This window comes from Neoarius graeffei, chromosome 22, assembly GCF_027579695.1.
Source record: "Neoarius graeffei isolate fNeoGra1 chromosome 22, fNeoGra1.pri, whole genome shotgun sequence".
Taxonomy (NCBI): domain Eukaryota; kingdom Metazoa; phylum Chordata; class Actinopteri; order Siluriformes; family Ariidae; genus Neoarius; species Neoarius graeffei.
In genome coordinates, this window is record NC_083590.1 from 22,162,110 (window position 1) to 22,179,869 (window position 17,760).

Genomic DNA, 17,760 nt, shown 5'->3' on the forward strand with positions numbered 1-17,760 from the left:
CCGAGTCGCTCGAGGTGATTATCGAGAAATCGTCCGAATTTCTCAGCCAATCAGCACGCATGATTTCTTATCACCTGCGTATTTACGTATACGAATTATTTTTATTGTCATTGTTAGACATTTAAACACTAATGAATCAAAGAAACATCAACAACACAAAAACAAAATGCATCCTGTGTACTTCTTAAACAATAGTAATAAACTGGCCAGTGCTAAAAAGTGCTAATATGTTAGCAAGTGATTAACCAATACACCAATACTAATATACCAGTAACACTACAAACATACTAACGAACTTTTATTAACCCTTTAAATGGCACATACTATGTAAAATGTAATATTTTAAGACGATCAGAAAACATGCTTCAACAAACCGTTCAGATTCGGCTCCCCTTTCTATGTCACAAGCAGAGCTCATTAGAATAATCCCGCCCCCTCATGTGAGTATCTCCACTACTGCCTTTGTTAATGAATATTCATGAAGAAACAAGTGCTGCCTGATTGCGTAGCAGAAGAGGGGGCGGGGTGAGCAGCGTCTCATTATCATTTAAAGGAACAGGCTCTCGAATCGGCCGTTTTGAACAGAGGGTGAGAAGGGAGCTGTGGGATTGATCCTTGTCATATTTTGACCAAAGCATGTCGCAGATGTTTCATTAAGACCTCAGGGAACCGTGTCAGCTTGTGGAAAAGGGGTATAATACGTCTCCTTTAAAGTCTGACTCTATAATAAATAAATAAATAAATAATGAAATATTAATATGCGGGTGGCACGGTGGTGTAGTGATTAGCGCTGCCGCCTCACAGCAAGAAGGCCCGGGTTCGAGCCCCGTGGCCGGCGAGGGCCTTTCTGTGCGGAGTTTGCATGTTCTCCCCGTGTCCGCGTGGGTTTCCTCCGGGTGCTCCGGTTTCCCCCACAGTCCAAAGACATGCAGGTTAGGTTAACTGGTGACTCTAAATTGAGCGTAGGTGTGAATGTGAGTGTGAATGGTTGTCTGTGTCTATGTGTCAGCCCTGTGATGATCTGGCGACTTGTCCAGGGTGTACCCCGCCTTTCACCCGTAGTCAGCTGGGATAGGCTCCAGCTTGCCTGCAACCCTGTGGAACAGGATAAAGCGGCTACAGATAATGAGATGAGATGAATGCAATATTAATATGCCTTACCTTCGAACAGCAATGAACCAAACAATAGTATTAATATACTGACAAAAGGCAGACTTTTGGGAATGCAGTTTATGAATATGCAGAAATATTAATTAATATAAGTGTTATGCTAATAATTAATGATAGAGTATCCAATAATACGGCAAAGCAAACACCAGTACTATAATTTCCAACACCAATAGTGATAAATGGCGCAAAGTTATCTATAATAATAATAATAATGATGATGAAATTGTGTGTGTGTCTGTAAGATCTCTCCGGAGGTGCTGAGTCGTGAGGGGATTAAAGTTCACCGCACGGTGCAGCAGAGCGGACAGTTCGTGGTGGTTTTTCCTGGCACGTTTGTCTCCAGAGTATGTTGCGGCTACAGTGTGTCGGAGACGGTGCACTTCGCCACACCGCAGTGGATGAACCTGGGCTACGAGGCTGCTAAGGTGAGACGAGTATCCCTGCCCTCTGCTGCCACCTGCTGGACTGATAGATTACAGCACCACCACCACCTTAACGTCCTGCTCTGTTTAGTCAGGATATTCACATCTGCCCTGTGTGTGTGTGTGTGTGTGTGTTTCCCCTCGGATCAGGATCTGAAATGCAGGCGCATCGCTAAGCCCTTCTCCATGGAGAAGCTGCTCTACCAGATCGCCACGGCCGAGGCCAAACGAGAGAATGCACTTCTGCTGAGTACAATCTCCTCTCTTCTCAAAGATCTCAGGTCAGCACCTCACACAGATTTGTGCGGGGTTTTTTTGTTCGTTTTTGGCTCCCAGCTGGCAATCTGATTGGTCAGGAGGTTAAAAAGAAGCACTTTATGTTGTTTAAAAGTTGTTTCAGGCACAAGCAGTGAAGATGGAATGACATACATTTTGTGTTTTGTTTAAAAAAAGAGACATTTTGTCGAGAGAATGAAAAGTAGCATAATTAACATGACTTAAATGTGCAGTAATAATCCACCTCTGGTGACTGAAAGGCTGAGAGTTCCTGTTTTTACCTTCATAAATGTTCTACATTTTGTGGATAGTAGGACTGAAGTGTGTGTGTAGGAGTTTTTATACGACTGAGGGCCAAACGTCCCCACAAGGATAGAAAATCTGACTATTTTGACCTTGTCGGGATGTGTGGACGGTCCCCACAAGGAAAGTAGTAGTGCTGTTTAAAGGAGAACCGAAGGCAAATTTTTTTATCATCAAAATTCTATTTATCTCATTTTATTAAATATCGGAATGCAGTTTTGATGGCTATTTTGTCGCTGCTATAGCAAGTTCTGAGTGTTTGAAATATGCTCTGTAATATATCAGTCCATATGTCAAAGCGATGGCCGTAAACGAGATTCGTTGAGACCTGTGCGAGACATCGTAGGACGGAAGTAAAACGTGCAGCGGAAATCAAAGTCACCGACATCTGCCAACATTGTCAAAAGACGCGCGCGCCCTCTTTCGAATGCTGACGTAATCAAGCCGGAAGTTTTGTTTGTTTTGATGGCAATCAGGAAAGTTTGGAAAAAGTAGCCAGTAATCGTCATTTAAACTTGTTTTTGTGCAATACTTTGCTTGGAAAAAACATTTTTCAAAATGGCGGCACTGACACCTGGCTGACACTTCACGTTTCGAAGTCTCGCACAAGTCTCATGAAGATCGCGCGGATAAGCGACGCCTGCCGTGGACCAAACGAACTAAATTCAACATGGCGAAAAACCGAATAGGCCGATAAGTATAATATTTCATTACAATTAGTTGCCGATACGAGTCATGGTATAAGGTTACTAAAACCGAAAACGTAATTGAATAACACGTTAATTAAGAAATAAAGCAAGTTTAAAAATAACTTCAGTTCCCCTTTAACAAAAATGAAAAAATAACAGAGTGAAAAAGTTTCTTTTTCATTACTAGGTGCAGGTCCTTGGAAGGATAGTCAGACAAATAAGTGTGTGTGTGTGTGTGTGTGTGTGTGTGTGTGTGTGTGTGTGTGTGTTGTATTATAGGAACATAGAGATGAAGCAGAGGCAGGAGCTCTACGAGGCCGGTCTGCTCTCCTCTGCACGCTACGGTGCTCATGATAACAGTCACGCAGACAACAGGAAGAAACCACGCAAGTGGCCGGCGCTCGAGTCGTCTGAGAGACGATGCCAAATGTGCCAGCACCTCTGTTACCTGTCCATGGTGAGACCGCAATCATATATACACACACACACACACACACACACACACCTCGAATAACACATCATGCATTTTAGTGTAAAGAAGAGTACAGTATATGCTGTAGAAAAAACAAAACGTGATTTGATTCAGATTCCATGTATAAAATGATTTAAATGATTTGTACAAAGCTGCGTAAATGTATATATTTGAATATTTAAGCAGGGTTCCAACTGGGCCGTTTCAGCGTGTCAGGCCGATACACAGTGTTTCCTTCCCGCTACGCTCACAATATGACCGACACGCCTGTAAAAGTTGCCGCTACACTCATAAAAAGACTTGTCAATCTTGAAAATGTGGTCTTTTGTGTAATTTTCTCTTGTTATCCCGACGTGACAGCGCACCGCCATGTGAATGTTCTACACTCAGACAGACTCCACTCCCCGCCCACGTAAGCGCCCAGTGTAGAGCTGCCCGAGTCGTTCCGTGTGGAGATCATCACTGATCATACTAGTCCGGTTTACACTCGGAAGGGGTGGAGTCATTATATTATATTATATTATCTCATCTCATTATCTCTAGCCGCTTTATCCTGTTCTACAGGGTCGCAGGCAAGCTGGAGCCTATCCCAGCTGACTACGGGCGAAAGGCGGGGTACACCCTGGACAAGTCGCCAGGTCATCACAGGGCTGACACATAGACACAGACAACCATTCACATTCACACCTACGGTCAATTTAGAGTCACCAGTTAACCTAACCTGCATGTCTTTGGACTGTGGGGGAAACCGGAGCACCCGGAGGAAACCCACGCGGACACGGGGAGAACATGCAAACTCCGCACAGAAAGGCCCTCGCCGGCCACGGGGCTCGAACCCGGACCTTCTTGCTGTGAGGCGACAGCGCTAACCACTACACCACCATGCCGCCCATATTATATTATATTATATTATATTATATTATATTATATTATATTATATTATATTATATTAATGCATTAATTTTATGATACAATATCATAAAAAAAAAACTTTAATACAGGAAGTTGAAAGGAGTCTCCAGTGTCAGCACTCGGAGGTAAAGCTGTAGGTTTTCTGACACAGAAAGATGCATTTTTTGTTTTTATCCCCCGCTGGCCGAAAGGCCCGAAGGTGGATGATGTCGTGGCGATGTCCGTCAGTCTGTCCATCCAAGGAAAGGGTGCTCACCTTCTGAAATCAACTCCTCTCACAATTTTTAGAGGAATTTCACAAAACTTGGCAGGATTCTTTATTTGTCAGTAATACACATATTGAAATTTCATTCAATTCGGTCACATTTTACCAGAGTTACAGCCCTTAATTAACAAAATTATACTCTGACAATTTCATGTGAGTGTAATAAAGGAGAACTAAAGTCATTTTTAAACTTCTTAATTAACGTGTTATTCAATTACGTTTTCGGTTTTAGTAACCTTATATCGTGACTCGTATTGGCAATTAAATATGATACTTATCGGCCTATTCGGTTTTTAGCTGTGTTGAATTTAGTTCGTTTGGTCCATGGCAGGCGTCGCTTATCCGCGCGATCTTCACGAGACTTGTGCGAGACTTCGAAACGTGAAGTGTCAGCCAGGTGTCAGCGCCGCCATTTTGAAAACTGTTTTCCAAACGAAGTATTGCACAAAAACGAGTTTAAATGACGATTCCTGCCTACTTTTTTCACACTTTCCTGATTGCTATCAAAACAAACAAAACTTCCGGCTTGATTACGTCAGCATTCGAAAGAGGGCGCGCACGTCTTTTGACAACGTTGGCAGATGTTGGTGACTTTGATTTCCGCTGTACATTTTACTTCCGTCCTACGATGTCTCGCACAGGTCTCAACGAATCTCGTTTACGGCCATCGCTTTGGCATATGGACTGATATATTACAGAGCATATTTCAAACACTCATAACTTGCTATAGCAGCGACAAAATAGCGATCAGAAATGCATTCTGATATTTAATAAAATGATAAATAGAATTTTGATGATTAAAAAAATTTGCCTTCAGTTCTCCTTTAAACACTTATAGCATAGATATAGTTGCCAGCGGGGGATATTGTGCTCTCGGAGCACTCTTGTTTATTTTTAATTTTGGTATTGATTTCAAAGGGGGTGTGGCTAGTGAGGGAGCAACTGGTCAGGGGTGGGTTTCCCAAAAGCATCGCAGCACAAAGATCACCGTTAAAATGTTAGAGCGGGCATCACAATGAACACTCTCTCTCCTAGTTAAGATGCTCTTGGCGTTAAGAGGCTTTTAGGAAACCCAACCCTGAACTTAAGTGAGAACAGGAAGTTGTTTTGCAGATGTTCAACAATATTAAATGTAACAGTAAGCGGTTAAAAAAAATGATGTTCTTTAATTCATTAAAAAAAGGGAACTTTGGCAAACTGCTGCGGTATAAGTGGAATAAAACACTTATTATTATTATTATAATTATTATTATTATTTTGATCACTTTCGTCCACTTTAATATGTACTATTTGTTCTCCTGGTGTGTCTGATCTCTAGAAATGACCTCCTGTGCTTTAATATATTATACGTGTGTGTGTGAGGAACTGAGGACTGAAGTGGCGTCTGTGTTGCAGGTGGTGCAGGAGAACGATAACGTGGTGTTCTGTCTGGAGTGTGCACTGCGCTACGTCGAGAAACACAAATCCTGTCGCGGCCTGAAGATGATGTACCGCTACGACGAGGTAAACCTCACGGCGACTCTGAGCCTGCAGGGGGCGCTGCGGAGTCGAGTTCGCTGATCCTGATGGTGCTCTTTGTGTTCGCTCGGTTTTCCTTCACGTCCTTCGGCTTCCGCCACAGCCTCCATCATGTCACTTGGGTCCTTTGGTTTAAAATTCCAGCGTGATCTCGGTGCTGGCCGAGCGTTTTCGAGCTGCACCGCGTGGGGTTCGGGTCACTGTTCGAACATGGCCTGTTTAGATTAGATGAGTGGAAACAGATGCACTCAAGCTGGAGCGCTCTTTCATCATGAGAAACGTTTTTCAGTGTATTAAGAAAACAACCGTGTAAAATCTCTGATAAAGCAACTGCGGAGGAAACGTTCTCTGATGAACACGACATGACCAGCTGGCACTTTTTCTCTCGCTTTCATTACGAATAAAGTATTGGCACCTTTGTCTTTGTTTTAATCAGTTCCTCAGTCCAGAAGTTACTGCGGTATGTTTCTGAGTCTGGGTTTTAAGGCCAATTTATGCTGACAACCCAGTCCTCGCAGATAGCGTCACAGATAGCGTCTGCGTAGCCCCCCCCACCTTCTCAGACGCTCTGCGCGCACCTCCCAAAAATTGTGACCACCGCAGAAGCCTCGCAGACAGCGTCGCAGACAAGAAGGCTCTGATTGGTCCACTCTACATCCGCTGTACACGCACTTCCGCTTCCCTACTTTCCCGGTTTGGTTTGTTTTCACGACCAGCATTTTTAAAAACACGAGCAAAGATGGAGCAGCACGAAGAGCGGTTGATCGAGGAAGTACGTACATCTATACGACTCCAGTTCTAGTCATTATAAAAAAAAAAAAAAAGTTCTAGTCATTATAAGTAACCGGAGGATAAACACTCCACTAACCACACCCACCAACTACTCCTAGCGACTTCGCGCCCCCTTGCGTTGTGCCGGTGAATAACATCGCGCACGCCTATTACTCCCCGCTCAACGATAAATTACAACTGTCTGCGAAAAGCTATCTGCGAAAGCCTTGTTGCAAGAGCATGCAGAGGCCTTAAGTGTGGTGATGATCAGTGGCGGCTGGTGGTCTCTGAAATAGAAGAAGCTGAGTTTTAGGTTTACGTAATAAACATATTTTCACTTATCTGTCAATTTGTTGTTATTTATATGTGAATCCTGCCGTGTTCCACTCCGACTCTGCCAAGTAAACTTAAGCGTCCGCATGAACTTCAGGGTTCTTTGCTTTTCTCATGCCTTTCGTATGCTCTGTCAAAGTTGGCCAAATCTCCAAAACCCAGTTCTGACCCAATAACACATCCCTGGGATGGTCTTATTAAGAGACAAAGCCAACAGGACATTCTCTTGGTCAAAGCCCTCCCAGTTAACCAGTTTACTTTGTTATACAGAGACAGCTGAAATGAGCGACTGTGTCTCGCTGACTTTTGAATTAAATTGATATTGGGCATTGATCTGCCCTGTTGTTTTGTAATTTTGATTTGTAAGGAAGAACATCAAAATCAGGTCACACCAGCAGGCTTTCGTCTAAACGGGGGAACAGGGGCGCTGCGCCCTCTTACTCTCGGCATGCACCCCCTTACCGACTCCGTGAAAACATCCCAGCAACACTACATGACAATGTGTCTGATCATCAAATACGTTATAATTGCTCCAAAAATATTCCAATCATAGTAGATACACCGCCAGACGGTGCAAAAACAATCCGAATTGGCGTTTTCCAGACTGAGGCGCCATGTTGTTTAGTTGTTTACTTGTCGCGGCTGCTCTCGCGAGATTTGACATGGGTTACATACAAGGTCAGCTGACTTGTAGAGCGAGATTTCTCTAGACTGAATGACCTTTCACCCACCGGCGCGGGAGCTTTTGACAGAAGTAGTTCGCGAGTTGTTTTTGTTGACACTTGGGCATTTAAAGATGTCATCCCGCGGCACGAAGCGGAAGAAAGCCAAAGGCTGTCCAGGGCAGAAGAAGATTACTTCTTTCTTTTTCAATGTTGACAGACAATTTGTTACAATTTCCCTCTCAGATAGCCTCAGAATGTCCCATTGGAGCATTTTTCAAAGGCTTTGCATGGCGGGGGGGGGGACAACCGGCACCATCTCCCCCCCCGCTTCGCTCCCTCGCCATGGTGAGCGCCCTCATACTAAATTTTTCTAGAAAAAAACCCTGACACCAGCATTAGCAGGGTTTGCCATTTTGCACAGCTAACAGCTCGCTGGCTAGTCAAGTCAAGTCAAGTCAAAGTCCCTCTCATGCTAGAATCTGGTCTTCCCAGGCAATCTCCTGTCCCAGTACTGACTAACTCTTTAAGGCACATGGGTGCGGTGCCAATCTCCATTTCGATAGCCCTCTCGCCTATACAGCTGGGGTTACAGTGGGGGGGGGTTGGTCCTCTGGTAACCACAAGAGTTTGCCTTCCCCACTCGCATCTGTATTGCAGCATGCCTTGCCAGATGGCAGTAGGTACCATTTTTATGATAGTCTTTGGTATGACCCGACCGCAAATAGAACTCACGATCTCCTGGTCAAGAGGCGTAAACGCTAACCACTAGGCCAACTTGCGGTATTAGCTGGCTAGATTTCCCGTCCATTGCCTGGCTTAAAATAAACAGCCTTTACTGAACCAGAACGAAAGAAAGTAACAAACTCACGAACTCCTATATTTGCAGTTTTATTTACAGGATATGGAAATATGAACTGTATATTGGTAAGAAAAGAACGAGAATGAGCAGCAGCTAGTTTTAAAACACTGTCGCATGGCATTCAAAAGAGATTTGAGAGTTCCTCCAATCACCAATCATCATAGAGAAGCTCAGTATTCAGTCCCGCCTTACTGTCAGCGACTCTCCACAGACCCCCAGTGAAGCCGGGCGTCCGGAAATGACGTTTTAAAAGCGTATTGTCCAGTAAACGTCTCGCTTTGCTGCACTAAGATCAAAGTATATCCCGTAGTGGCATTAAACTACAGAGATGAGCGCTGTGTCCAAAATCGCCCACTACTCACTATATAGTCCGAATGTATAGTGAGGATTATTTACACTCTATATAGTGCACTCAAAGTATCCCACAATGCATCACGAAAAGTAGTGTAAGAAAAGTAGACGGTCACTAACCAAGTAATGTATCCCATCATGCATTGCGATCTCGCTGAAAGAAATCAAATTAATAATAATAATAATAAGTTAAATTTATATAGCGCCTTTCAAAAAACCCAAGGACGCTTTACAATTATAGACAAGGAAAGAAAAAAATAAATAAAAATATAATAAAAAGTAAAAAGTCCACTGAGTAGGGGTCAGGATGTAATTCCTGTGGTGTAGCAGCCACAGTCCCACCAAAAGGCGCACGAAAACGAGTCCCACATCTCCAGCACCGCCGCCGCGATGCCGTCAGCAACATCGCTCGAACACCACGCCGTGGATCCACATGTGAGCAGAGAAGCACCGCCATGCAGAGCGCTGGTGTGTCCCAAACCGCCTGCACAGCCACCGCGACGCCACCGAGCAACATCGCTCGGACCATCACGCCAAGTGTTAAAGCACAGAGCGCTGGACAACCACGATGTAAAATGAGCAACAGGCTCACTGCAGTCCATAGCTGGGAGCACAGGCATCACCCACGGCGAACCAAGGCCTGGAGGGAACCGACGCCCAAAACTAGGTCCGGAGCTACACCACAACCGGCAGACAAAACACTCAAACAAACATCAAACTACACAAACACACAGGAAAGAAAAAAAATAGAAAAAGAAATAAAATAAGAGCTCCGGTGAGAAGCGGCAGCCAGAACGCGCACGACGTACTCTCAACCGGAAATGAAAACCCTTAAATTAAAATTAAAAGCCTCAAATTTGATTTAATAAAAGGCAGCAGCAAAGAAGAAAGAATTCAGCCTTGATTTAAAAGAACTGAAAGCTGCAGGTACTTTGTATTTATTAATGTGGGAAATGCGCTCAGTATAATATGGATTTATCACAAACACACATGCTTGTATTTATTATTTTGAAACCCACCAGCCGACTGATCTGGCACGTTTTACTTGTGCGACAGTAATGACGTAAATGACAGCGCGGACAAATAGTGTCCGAAAACATAAGGGGTGTTCATACGGCACATATTTGCACCGATGTATTTTGTTGCGATATATCTTACACCGGTGTAAATTTTGTGCAGCGTTCACACGTCACAAACCTGCTTACTAGAGAGAAGCGTGTTGGCACCGGTGCAGCCCCACTTGCGTTCACACGGCAGTTTTTGCGATCGTGCTATACGATAGTAATAATGCGGAAATGAAATATGCGCATGCGTGAAAATGTACTTCCTTTTCCCGGTTGTCATGGCATCACCAAGCGCCGGGAAAACAACGTGGATGAAGACACCAGTGTTGCCAGATACTGCTGACGTTTTCCAGCCCAAAATATGTTCAAATCCGCCAAAATGCACTTAAAACCGCCCAATCTGGCAACACTGGAAGACACGAAGTTCTGTTGTTGTTGATATTCGCCATTTTGGAAGCGCAAAATACCAGGATGCAAATTATGCAATGCCCGCATGTAATCAACTCTCCTCACGCGTAGCGAGTCTACCCCTGTAGCGTTCAGACGTCCCATTTTATATCGGTGCTGCCCTGCAAACTAGCATTTACTCCGGAGTAAATTTCTTAAACCGCCTCCCGAGCAGGGTTAGATTTGCACCGGTTTAAGCAGCTTTCAGGGGCGACACCGCTATAACTTTGTACCATGTGAATGCTCTACCGGGGCAGCCCCGGTGCTACACCGGAGTAAAAGTTGCCGTGTGAACACCCCTTTATATATATATATATATATATATATATATATATATATATATATATATATATATATTTTTTTTTTTTACACTATATAGGGAATATAGTAATTCCCTATATAGTGAGTAGGGAGTAGTGAATGAGTGAGCGATTTTGGACACGGAACAGGTTTTCAATGAGTCAGGCTTCCACAGGGTTCTCATCTCATTATCTGTAGCCGCTTTATCCTGTCCTACAGGGTCGCAGGCAAGCTGGAGCCTATCCCGGCTGACTACGGGCGAAAGGCGGGGTACACCCTGGACAAGTCGCCAGGTCATCACAGGGCTGCACGTACACTACGTTCAGACTGCAACCTGAAACGACCCATATCCGATTTGTTGTGAAATCCGATTTTTTGTTAGGCCGTTCACATTACCAATTATATGAGACTTGTATGCGATCTCCAATATGAACGGAAAACGACCCAAAAGTGTCCCGCATGCGCAAATTGACACGTAATAAGCACATCTACGTAATACGTAAACAAAAAAAAAGCGCACTCTTCAAGTTTAATGATTTTTTTGTTTGTTTGTTTGTTTAATTATCTGGTTAGTGTTAAAGTGTGAGGTCTCGTGTGTGTTTTTGTTTCTGAACTGAAATGAAAACGTGTAGCCTGGTAACGAGGGTTGACTCCTAAATGTCTCTCTAATTTCTATATAAGTGCACTACATGTTACTAGGAAGTAATGGATTTTTAAACTCTATATAGTGCACTCGAGCTTCAGTAGGCAGTCGTTTGGGATACGGCCGCTGTATTACCAAACTCTTAATTCAGGCTTAATAATTTGCACATATTTATTTCGTCATATTAATAAACTTTTTCTACATTTTTATAAATATTTATTTAGATTGTTTATAGCCAGCTGAATTCTGCAACTTCTCTCAGCGCTGGCTCAAGGTGCAGAAACACCAGTGCAGTTTGCTATGGAGATGAGGCGAGACCTGGCGATGTGGTTTTTGTGGCGGAACTCACACAATAATCTGATTAATGTGGGCAGCAGACTAATGAGACCGAAGGTGTCAAATTACTGGAAATTTCCAGAACAATCTTATAATCTTGTAATACAGGATGGTTTAAATTATAAATCAGTTATAGAAACTGTTTTATTTAATCAGGCTAACAGATCAACATCCAGGTCCCTACCAAATCCACCATTAGCTTGATCAATTCTATAAAAGTCTATTTAAATTCTGAAAACTGTACAAATGTTGTTGTTTTCCACCAAAGAGGCGGGATTAGCCAACGCAGAATAGTGACGTTTGTCTCTTGTTGATGACGTGTAGGTCGCATGAATGCGACCTGTCCGGTCAGACTGCAGTCGCATGTGAAAATATCGGATATGCATCGGATTTAGGACCACATATCCAAGCGGCCTGGGTCGCATGTGAAAAAATCGGATCTGTGTCGTTCAGATTGTCAATAACAAATCGGATACAGGTCGCATATGGGCAAAAAAATCGGATATGGGTCGTTTCAGGGTGCAGTCTGAACGTAGTCATAGACACAGACAACCATTCACACTCACATTCACACCTACGCTCAATTTAGAGTCACCAGTTAACCTAACCTGCATGTCTTTGGACTGTGGGGGAAACCGGAGCACCCGGAGGAAACCCACGCGGACACAGGGAGAACATGCAAACTCCACACAGAAAGGCCCTCGCCGGCCACGGGGCTCGAACCCGGACCTTCTTGCTGTGAGGCGACAGCGCTAACCACTACACCACCGTGCCGCCCCCAGGGTTCTATGGAGGGCAAAAAAAAAAAAATCACGTGATCAGATTATGACGACCCGAGAGAAATAACTGCTGAGCGAACTCGCCGTAAAGCTGAGCACTTTCTCACACAGAATATCCGTTTGGAATAAGAGAGTTGAGTCGTGTAGATACAGATTTAACAGACGAACGTTTTCATGACGTTTTACAGGAAGCTGGGCTTCACTTGTAGTCTTCAAGCAGTCGGCTCTGATGATGATGATGACGACTAACTTCTCTGTTCTTCCATCCTCTGTTTATCTTCTTCCAGGAACAGATCAACAGTTTGGTGAATCTGGTGTGCTGTAAAGCTACAAAGAGCTCAGCGGAAAGCTGTAACGGATCCAGTCCAAACAAAACCCCGACCAAGCGCCGGCCGAGGAAGGGCGCCTCCTTAGAGCTGACTCTCACCCGCTTGGGCAAAAACACCACCATGGCTGTCTCATGAGAGAGAGAGAGAGAGAGAGAGACGGAGAGATGTCGAGACGTCCTGCTCTGAGATCTACTTTTAACCAATCGCACCTCTCTCTCTGTCTCGGTTTCTCTCCAGCGCAGATCTTCTGCCTCCTACAGTACGGCGAGACTTGCTGTGTGCGAGCGAGCTGCCTTTTTTGCACTAGAGCGAAAGAAGGTTTTTTTTTTTGTTTGTTTGTTTGTTTGTTTGTTGTTTTTCCTTTTGTTTTTTGTTTTTTTTTAGTTAGCATTAAACGGTGACGTGCTCTCTGGTCTGATTAAGCAACCGAGACGGACGTCGTCCTCTCGCACGGACCCTTTTTCCTCATCCTCGGCCCTGTCGACTGCATACACACTCAGCCTGAACTGTGAATCGAGACACGTCGGTGCTCCTCTTTTACATTTTTTTTTTTATTTTTGTGTCAAGATTCCAGAGACACAAAGGCCGTCCGGTCGGCCTGGACTGCTTTTGTTTATCTGTTTTTTTTTTTTTTCGTTTTTAAATGAACGAGTTTGACCTCTTTGAATTAGTTGCAAAGGCGAGGTAACACTTGAAAGCGAGACTTGTTTTTAGTTTTTGTTTTAGATGTCAGATGGTTTTAATTGGACGGGTGCAGACGTGACGAGCTCCTGCTGCGCTGACGCTTGCGACTCCGTAACTGTGCCTGATCTTCAGATCTTCAGCCGAGGAGCTCCGTCCGATTCTTTGGTGCTGTTTTATTTTATTTCTTTTTAACATCAATACACAAAAACAAAGGTAAATGAAAAGGAGTGCTGTCGGCCTTCAGAGGCTTTCCGCTTCGACATGTGCAATCGTGTTAACATTCCACACTTCCTGACTAAACAATTCAACAGTTAACATTAATTATTATTATTATTATTATTATTGAGGGTTTTTTTTACCATTATTTTTTCCATTTCATTTTGGATGAGTCTCAAGTAGAGCCACTAGGCAGAGGGTGTATAATGTGAACTATTTTTTTTCCTTATTTTTATTTTTTATCTTATGAGTGATTTTTCTTAAAGGATCCCATCAACCTTTTTTTTTCTTTTTTTTTTTGTACATAATCCTGTAAATGTCTGTTTAAATACTTGAGCCTCTGCGTCGAGGTGCCAGAAAGAGGAAACAAGATGAAAAACTAACACGTGATGAAGAAACAGCCTTACCTTTCCGTTTCTTCATCCGACCGGTGTGAGAGTGTGTGTGTGTGTGTGTGTGTGAGTGTGTGTGTGAGACACGTACAGGGTTCCTCTGGCATCGTGGAGAAAATCTGAAGTGCTGCTTATATCGCTGATGAATAAGATATGGAGTAGCGATGCCCCTCCCCCTCCCCACCTTCATCCCAGGTTCCTTGGTTTTGTTTTTTAGCTTTACTTTTTTAAAGAAAAGGGAGGAAAAAAATACCTAAACAAAAAAAAAAGGGTTTTACATTTTCATTACTGAAAATTCAACGATGTAGTAGCTACTCATGTTGCACTGAGCTTGCCAGTGGTGACTGTCAAGGAAAAAAAAAACCTATAATCCAGTTTGATGGTTGTCGTCCTTTCCAGAAGACTGAACTGTTTTAGGACTATTTAATGAAAACCAAGTCAGGTTTTTTTCAACAGGAAAAAAAAAATCGTGGTTGTCGAGTTTTTATGGCCTTATGATGTATTTTATTCACTTTTTTTGCTGGTTTTGTTTTTTGTTCGTTTTGGGTTTTTTTTTCTTAAAGGTTGTATGAAAGATTTGCTCAGCGTCTGGTTAATTTATTCGCACTGCGTCTCAGCCTTTCCACACACACACGGGAAGATTTCATGTTTGTTATATTGCCATGCTTTCTTTGTTTTACTTTCTTTATTTTTTACTTTTCAAGTTTGTACTCAAGTTTTAATAAAAACTTATGGACAATTTGTCGCCTTTTCAGTTTGTCTGGACTATTTGAGACACGTACTGTATTTTGGTCATGACTAAGACTTGCTCCTCCCACAATCGTGACGGATGCTGATTGGGCTTCGCGATTCCAAACCACTGAACTGAAATTTGGAAGCACACGCACCAGTAGATTTACATTATTAGTTTTTGAAGCATGTGTGAATTAACTTGTATTTGCCGTTACGTAAACCCCTGATGTCAGGTGAGGAGGTCTGGGGTTCAGTCGGTGTTCCAGTTCGTCCTAAAGGTGTTCAGTGGGGTTGAAGTGCGGGACACTCAAGTTCTTTCACTCCAACCTTAACACACCATGTCTTCATGGAGCTTGCTTTGTGCACGGGGGCATTGTCATGCTGGGACAGATTTGGGCCTCTTGTATGGCTTGGCTTCGTGAATGAAGATCTCTGAACGGGTGCTGTCCATGTCCGCTGCAGGCTCGCTGATGGCTGAAGAGGCCAATTTGAGATAGGCAGGCCCAGCTTCAACAGCTGCAGGGAAATGGGCGTGTCCTTCAGCCTGCGCAAAGGATTTTCTTTTTCTTGTGGAGTGCAGTTTGTGCAGCACTGGCCCCACCCTATTTACCTGGGGTTCTTCTGCCATTGCCAAGCTAGCTGGGACGGTGACAGCAAGGTCCTCGGGTTGTAAGTTTTACTAAGGACTGTCCTTGTCCTTTGGGCCTCTTGGTTCCAATCTCTACGCTATTGTGTGCTTCTAACTTTGTGGAAACAGTTTGGAGAAGAACCATGTATTTGGTCTGATGGTCTATGGGGAAGCCATAGCCTAATGGTTATAGAAGCAGCTTTGGGACCGAAAGGTTGCCAGTTCAATTCCCTGGACCAGCAGGAATGGCTGAAGTGCCCTCGAGCAAGGCACCTGACCCCCAACTGGATCCCATGTTGCTCTGGGTATGTTGTACATCACTCTGGCTAAACACCTGTAATGTAACATCTGAACGACTGTCTACTAAGATCTTTTGTTGCTGACAGTAAAAAGGACTTTATATCAAGAAAGGGTCAAACGTGGGCCACATGCACCAGCTTAAATCATATGGGAGTCGGACGTCGCCAAATCTACCAAGGTTGGCTTCTTTCGGGCCGGTGTCGACAGCATACTACTTCATGGTGCTGAAACATGGACCATTAGTAAAGAACTTGAAAAACGCCTTGATGGCACATGCACAAGACTGCTAATGCGGGTCTAAAACCTATCCTGAAAAGACCACCCAACCAAACCTGTGATCTATGGTGAAGTCCCGTCCATCTCTAGACCAGTGGCACAAAGGAGAGCTAGATTCGCCGGCCGTTGTTTCTGATCAAAAGATCAAATCATCTCTGATGTCATTCTATGGAGATTACCGTGCTCAAAACAGGGAAGTAGACCTTTAACGTTCCCCGATACTCTACTCTATCCAGAGAGTCCAGCTTAGTCTTTGAGGAATTAGCTCGGGCAATGTCTGATTGGCCCCTATGGCGGAGCACTGGGTCGTCTCTCTCGATGGCAGTCAAATGATGGTCAGGTGTCCACATACTTTTGGCCATACTGTGTATAAATGCGTTATAAAATCGGGCAAAACAGCAATGATTATTAGCCATGTTACACAACTCAATATGTTTGTTGTTTACTTTAAAATCACAACACAACTCCACTCTAAATGACTCGAGTCACTGAAAATGGCTCAAAAATCTCGAGTTGATTCTCAAACCTCTTACTAACAGACATACTTGTGCTCACTCTTTAGAAGGATAGTAGACAAGCTGGGATGTACCTTACATCTTGCTCTGCGTGCTGATGGGTCACCATGATCCAATCACATTTGGTTATTGATCTGACTCATTATTATTATTATTATTATTATAATAGAGTATGGCTTCTCAAGCATTTTACAGCCGTTTAATTGTCAAATTCCATCGATGTCTCTCAGCACGGATTTCATCCAACTATTCAAATACAAGGCTCATTATTTTAATGTTTAATTCTAATCTGTTGCCGCAGTGCTTTTTATTTCCGACATAGCATATTAGGTCCAAGTTGAGGTTTGCAGGTTTACTAGTTTGAGTTAATGAGGTTGGGATTTAACAGAACAATCAGACAGAGTAAAAGCTATTAGAATGTCGTAATAAATATAATAATAATGATATTAAGTTATTCCGCAAAATCGAGTCATACGTGAGCTGATATCGGCTATAAGCCATGTACGACGAGATTGAGTCGAATAACTGTTTTATTCTGTCCACATTCACTGGATTTTGAGAAACGGCAGGGTTTTTTTTTTGTAAATTCAATAAATAACTTTATACAAAACATTGGACAAAATCATTTTTGCTTAGGCAGACTTCTTAAAAGCCTATCGATGGCGACACAAATTGACTTTAGTGTTGTTTTTTTGTAGAAAGTGCCGTATTGCTGTCGTGCTGCTGAGGTATAGAATAGTTTTAGGACATTTATTTAATTCTTCCTTGGACATTTCAGTTCTGTAATTTTCAAACAAATTTTAATGCTTAAAGATGAAGAATGTAAACAAACCGGTGAAATGACAAGCAATTTGTGAAAAATATGATGATAGTTCTTGAAAATGTACGTTCTTACCATCAAATACTTTCATTCCATATGAGTGATTCCATGCTTATGGGTACTGAAATGGGGACATGAACTTATTTTTAAAAATTCACCTAAAACCATTTCTTTTTTTACCATCAGGTCACAAAACATGTAATCTTTAATGAATGATATGTTAAAAGATAACTTTAATTTTCTGAGATGTAATAAAAACATATTTATATGCCAAAGTCAAGCCTATGAGTTCC

The 17,760-nt window shown here is 43.1% G+C and overlaps 1 protein-coding gene across 1 annotated transcript in view; it reads left to right on the top strand.

Annotated features, from left to right (window-relative positions):
• The window catches only part of jarid2b (jumonji and AT-rich interaction domain containing 2b), a 247,489-nt gene extending 232,539 nt beyond the window's left edge, over positions 1-14,950 (top strand). The window contains exons 14-18 of the mRNA XM_060904624.1: positions 1,413-1,595; positions 1,743-1,873; positions 3,140-3,317; positions 5,905-6,012; positions 12,863-14,950. Of these exons, the coding sequence (XP_060760607.1) occupies positions 1,413-1,595; positions 1,743-1,873; positions 3,140-3,317; positions 5,905-6,012; positions 12,863-13,039 (777 nt within the window). The 3' untranslated portion in view covers positions 13,040-14,950. The remainder of the gene's footprint in view (positions 1-1,412; positions 1,596-1,742; positions 1,874-3,139; positions 3,318-5,904; positions 6,013-12,862) is intronic.
• The last annotated feature ends 2,810 nt before the right edge of the window (positions 14,951-17,760 follow it).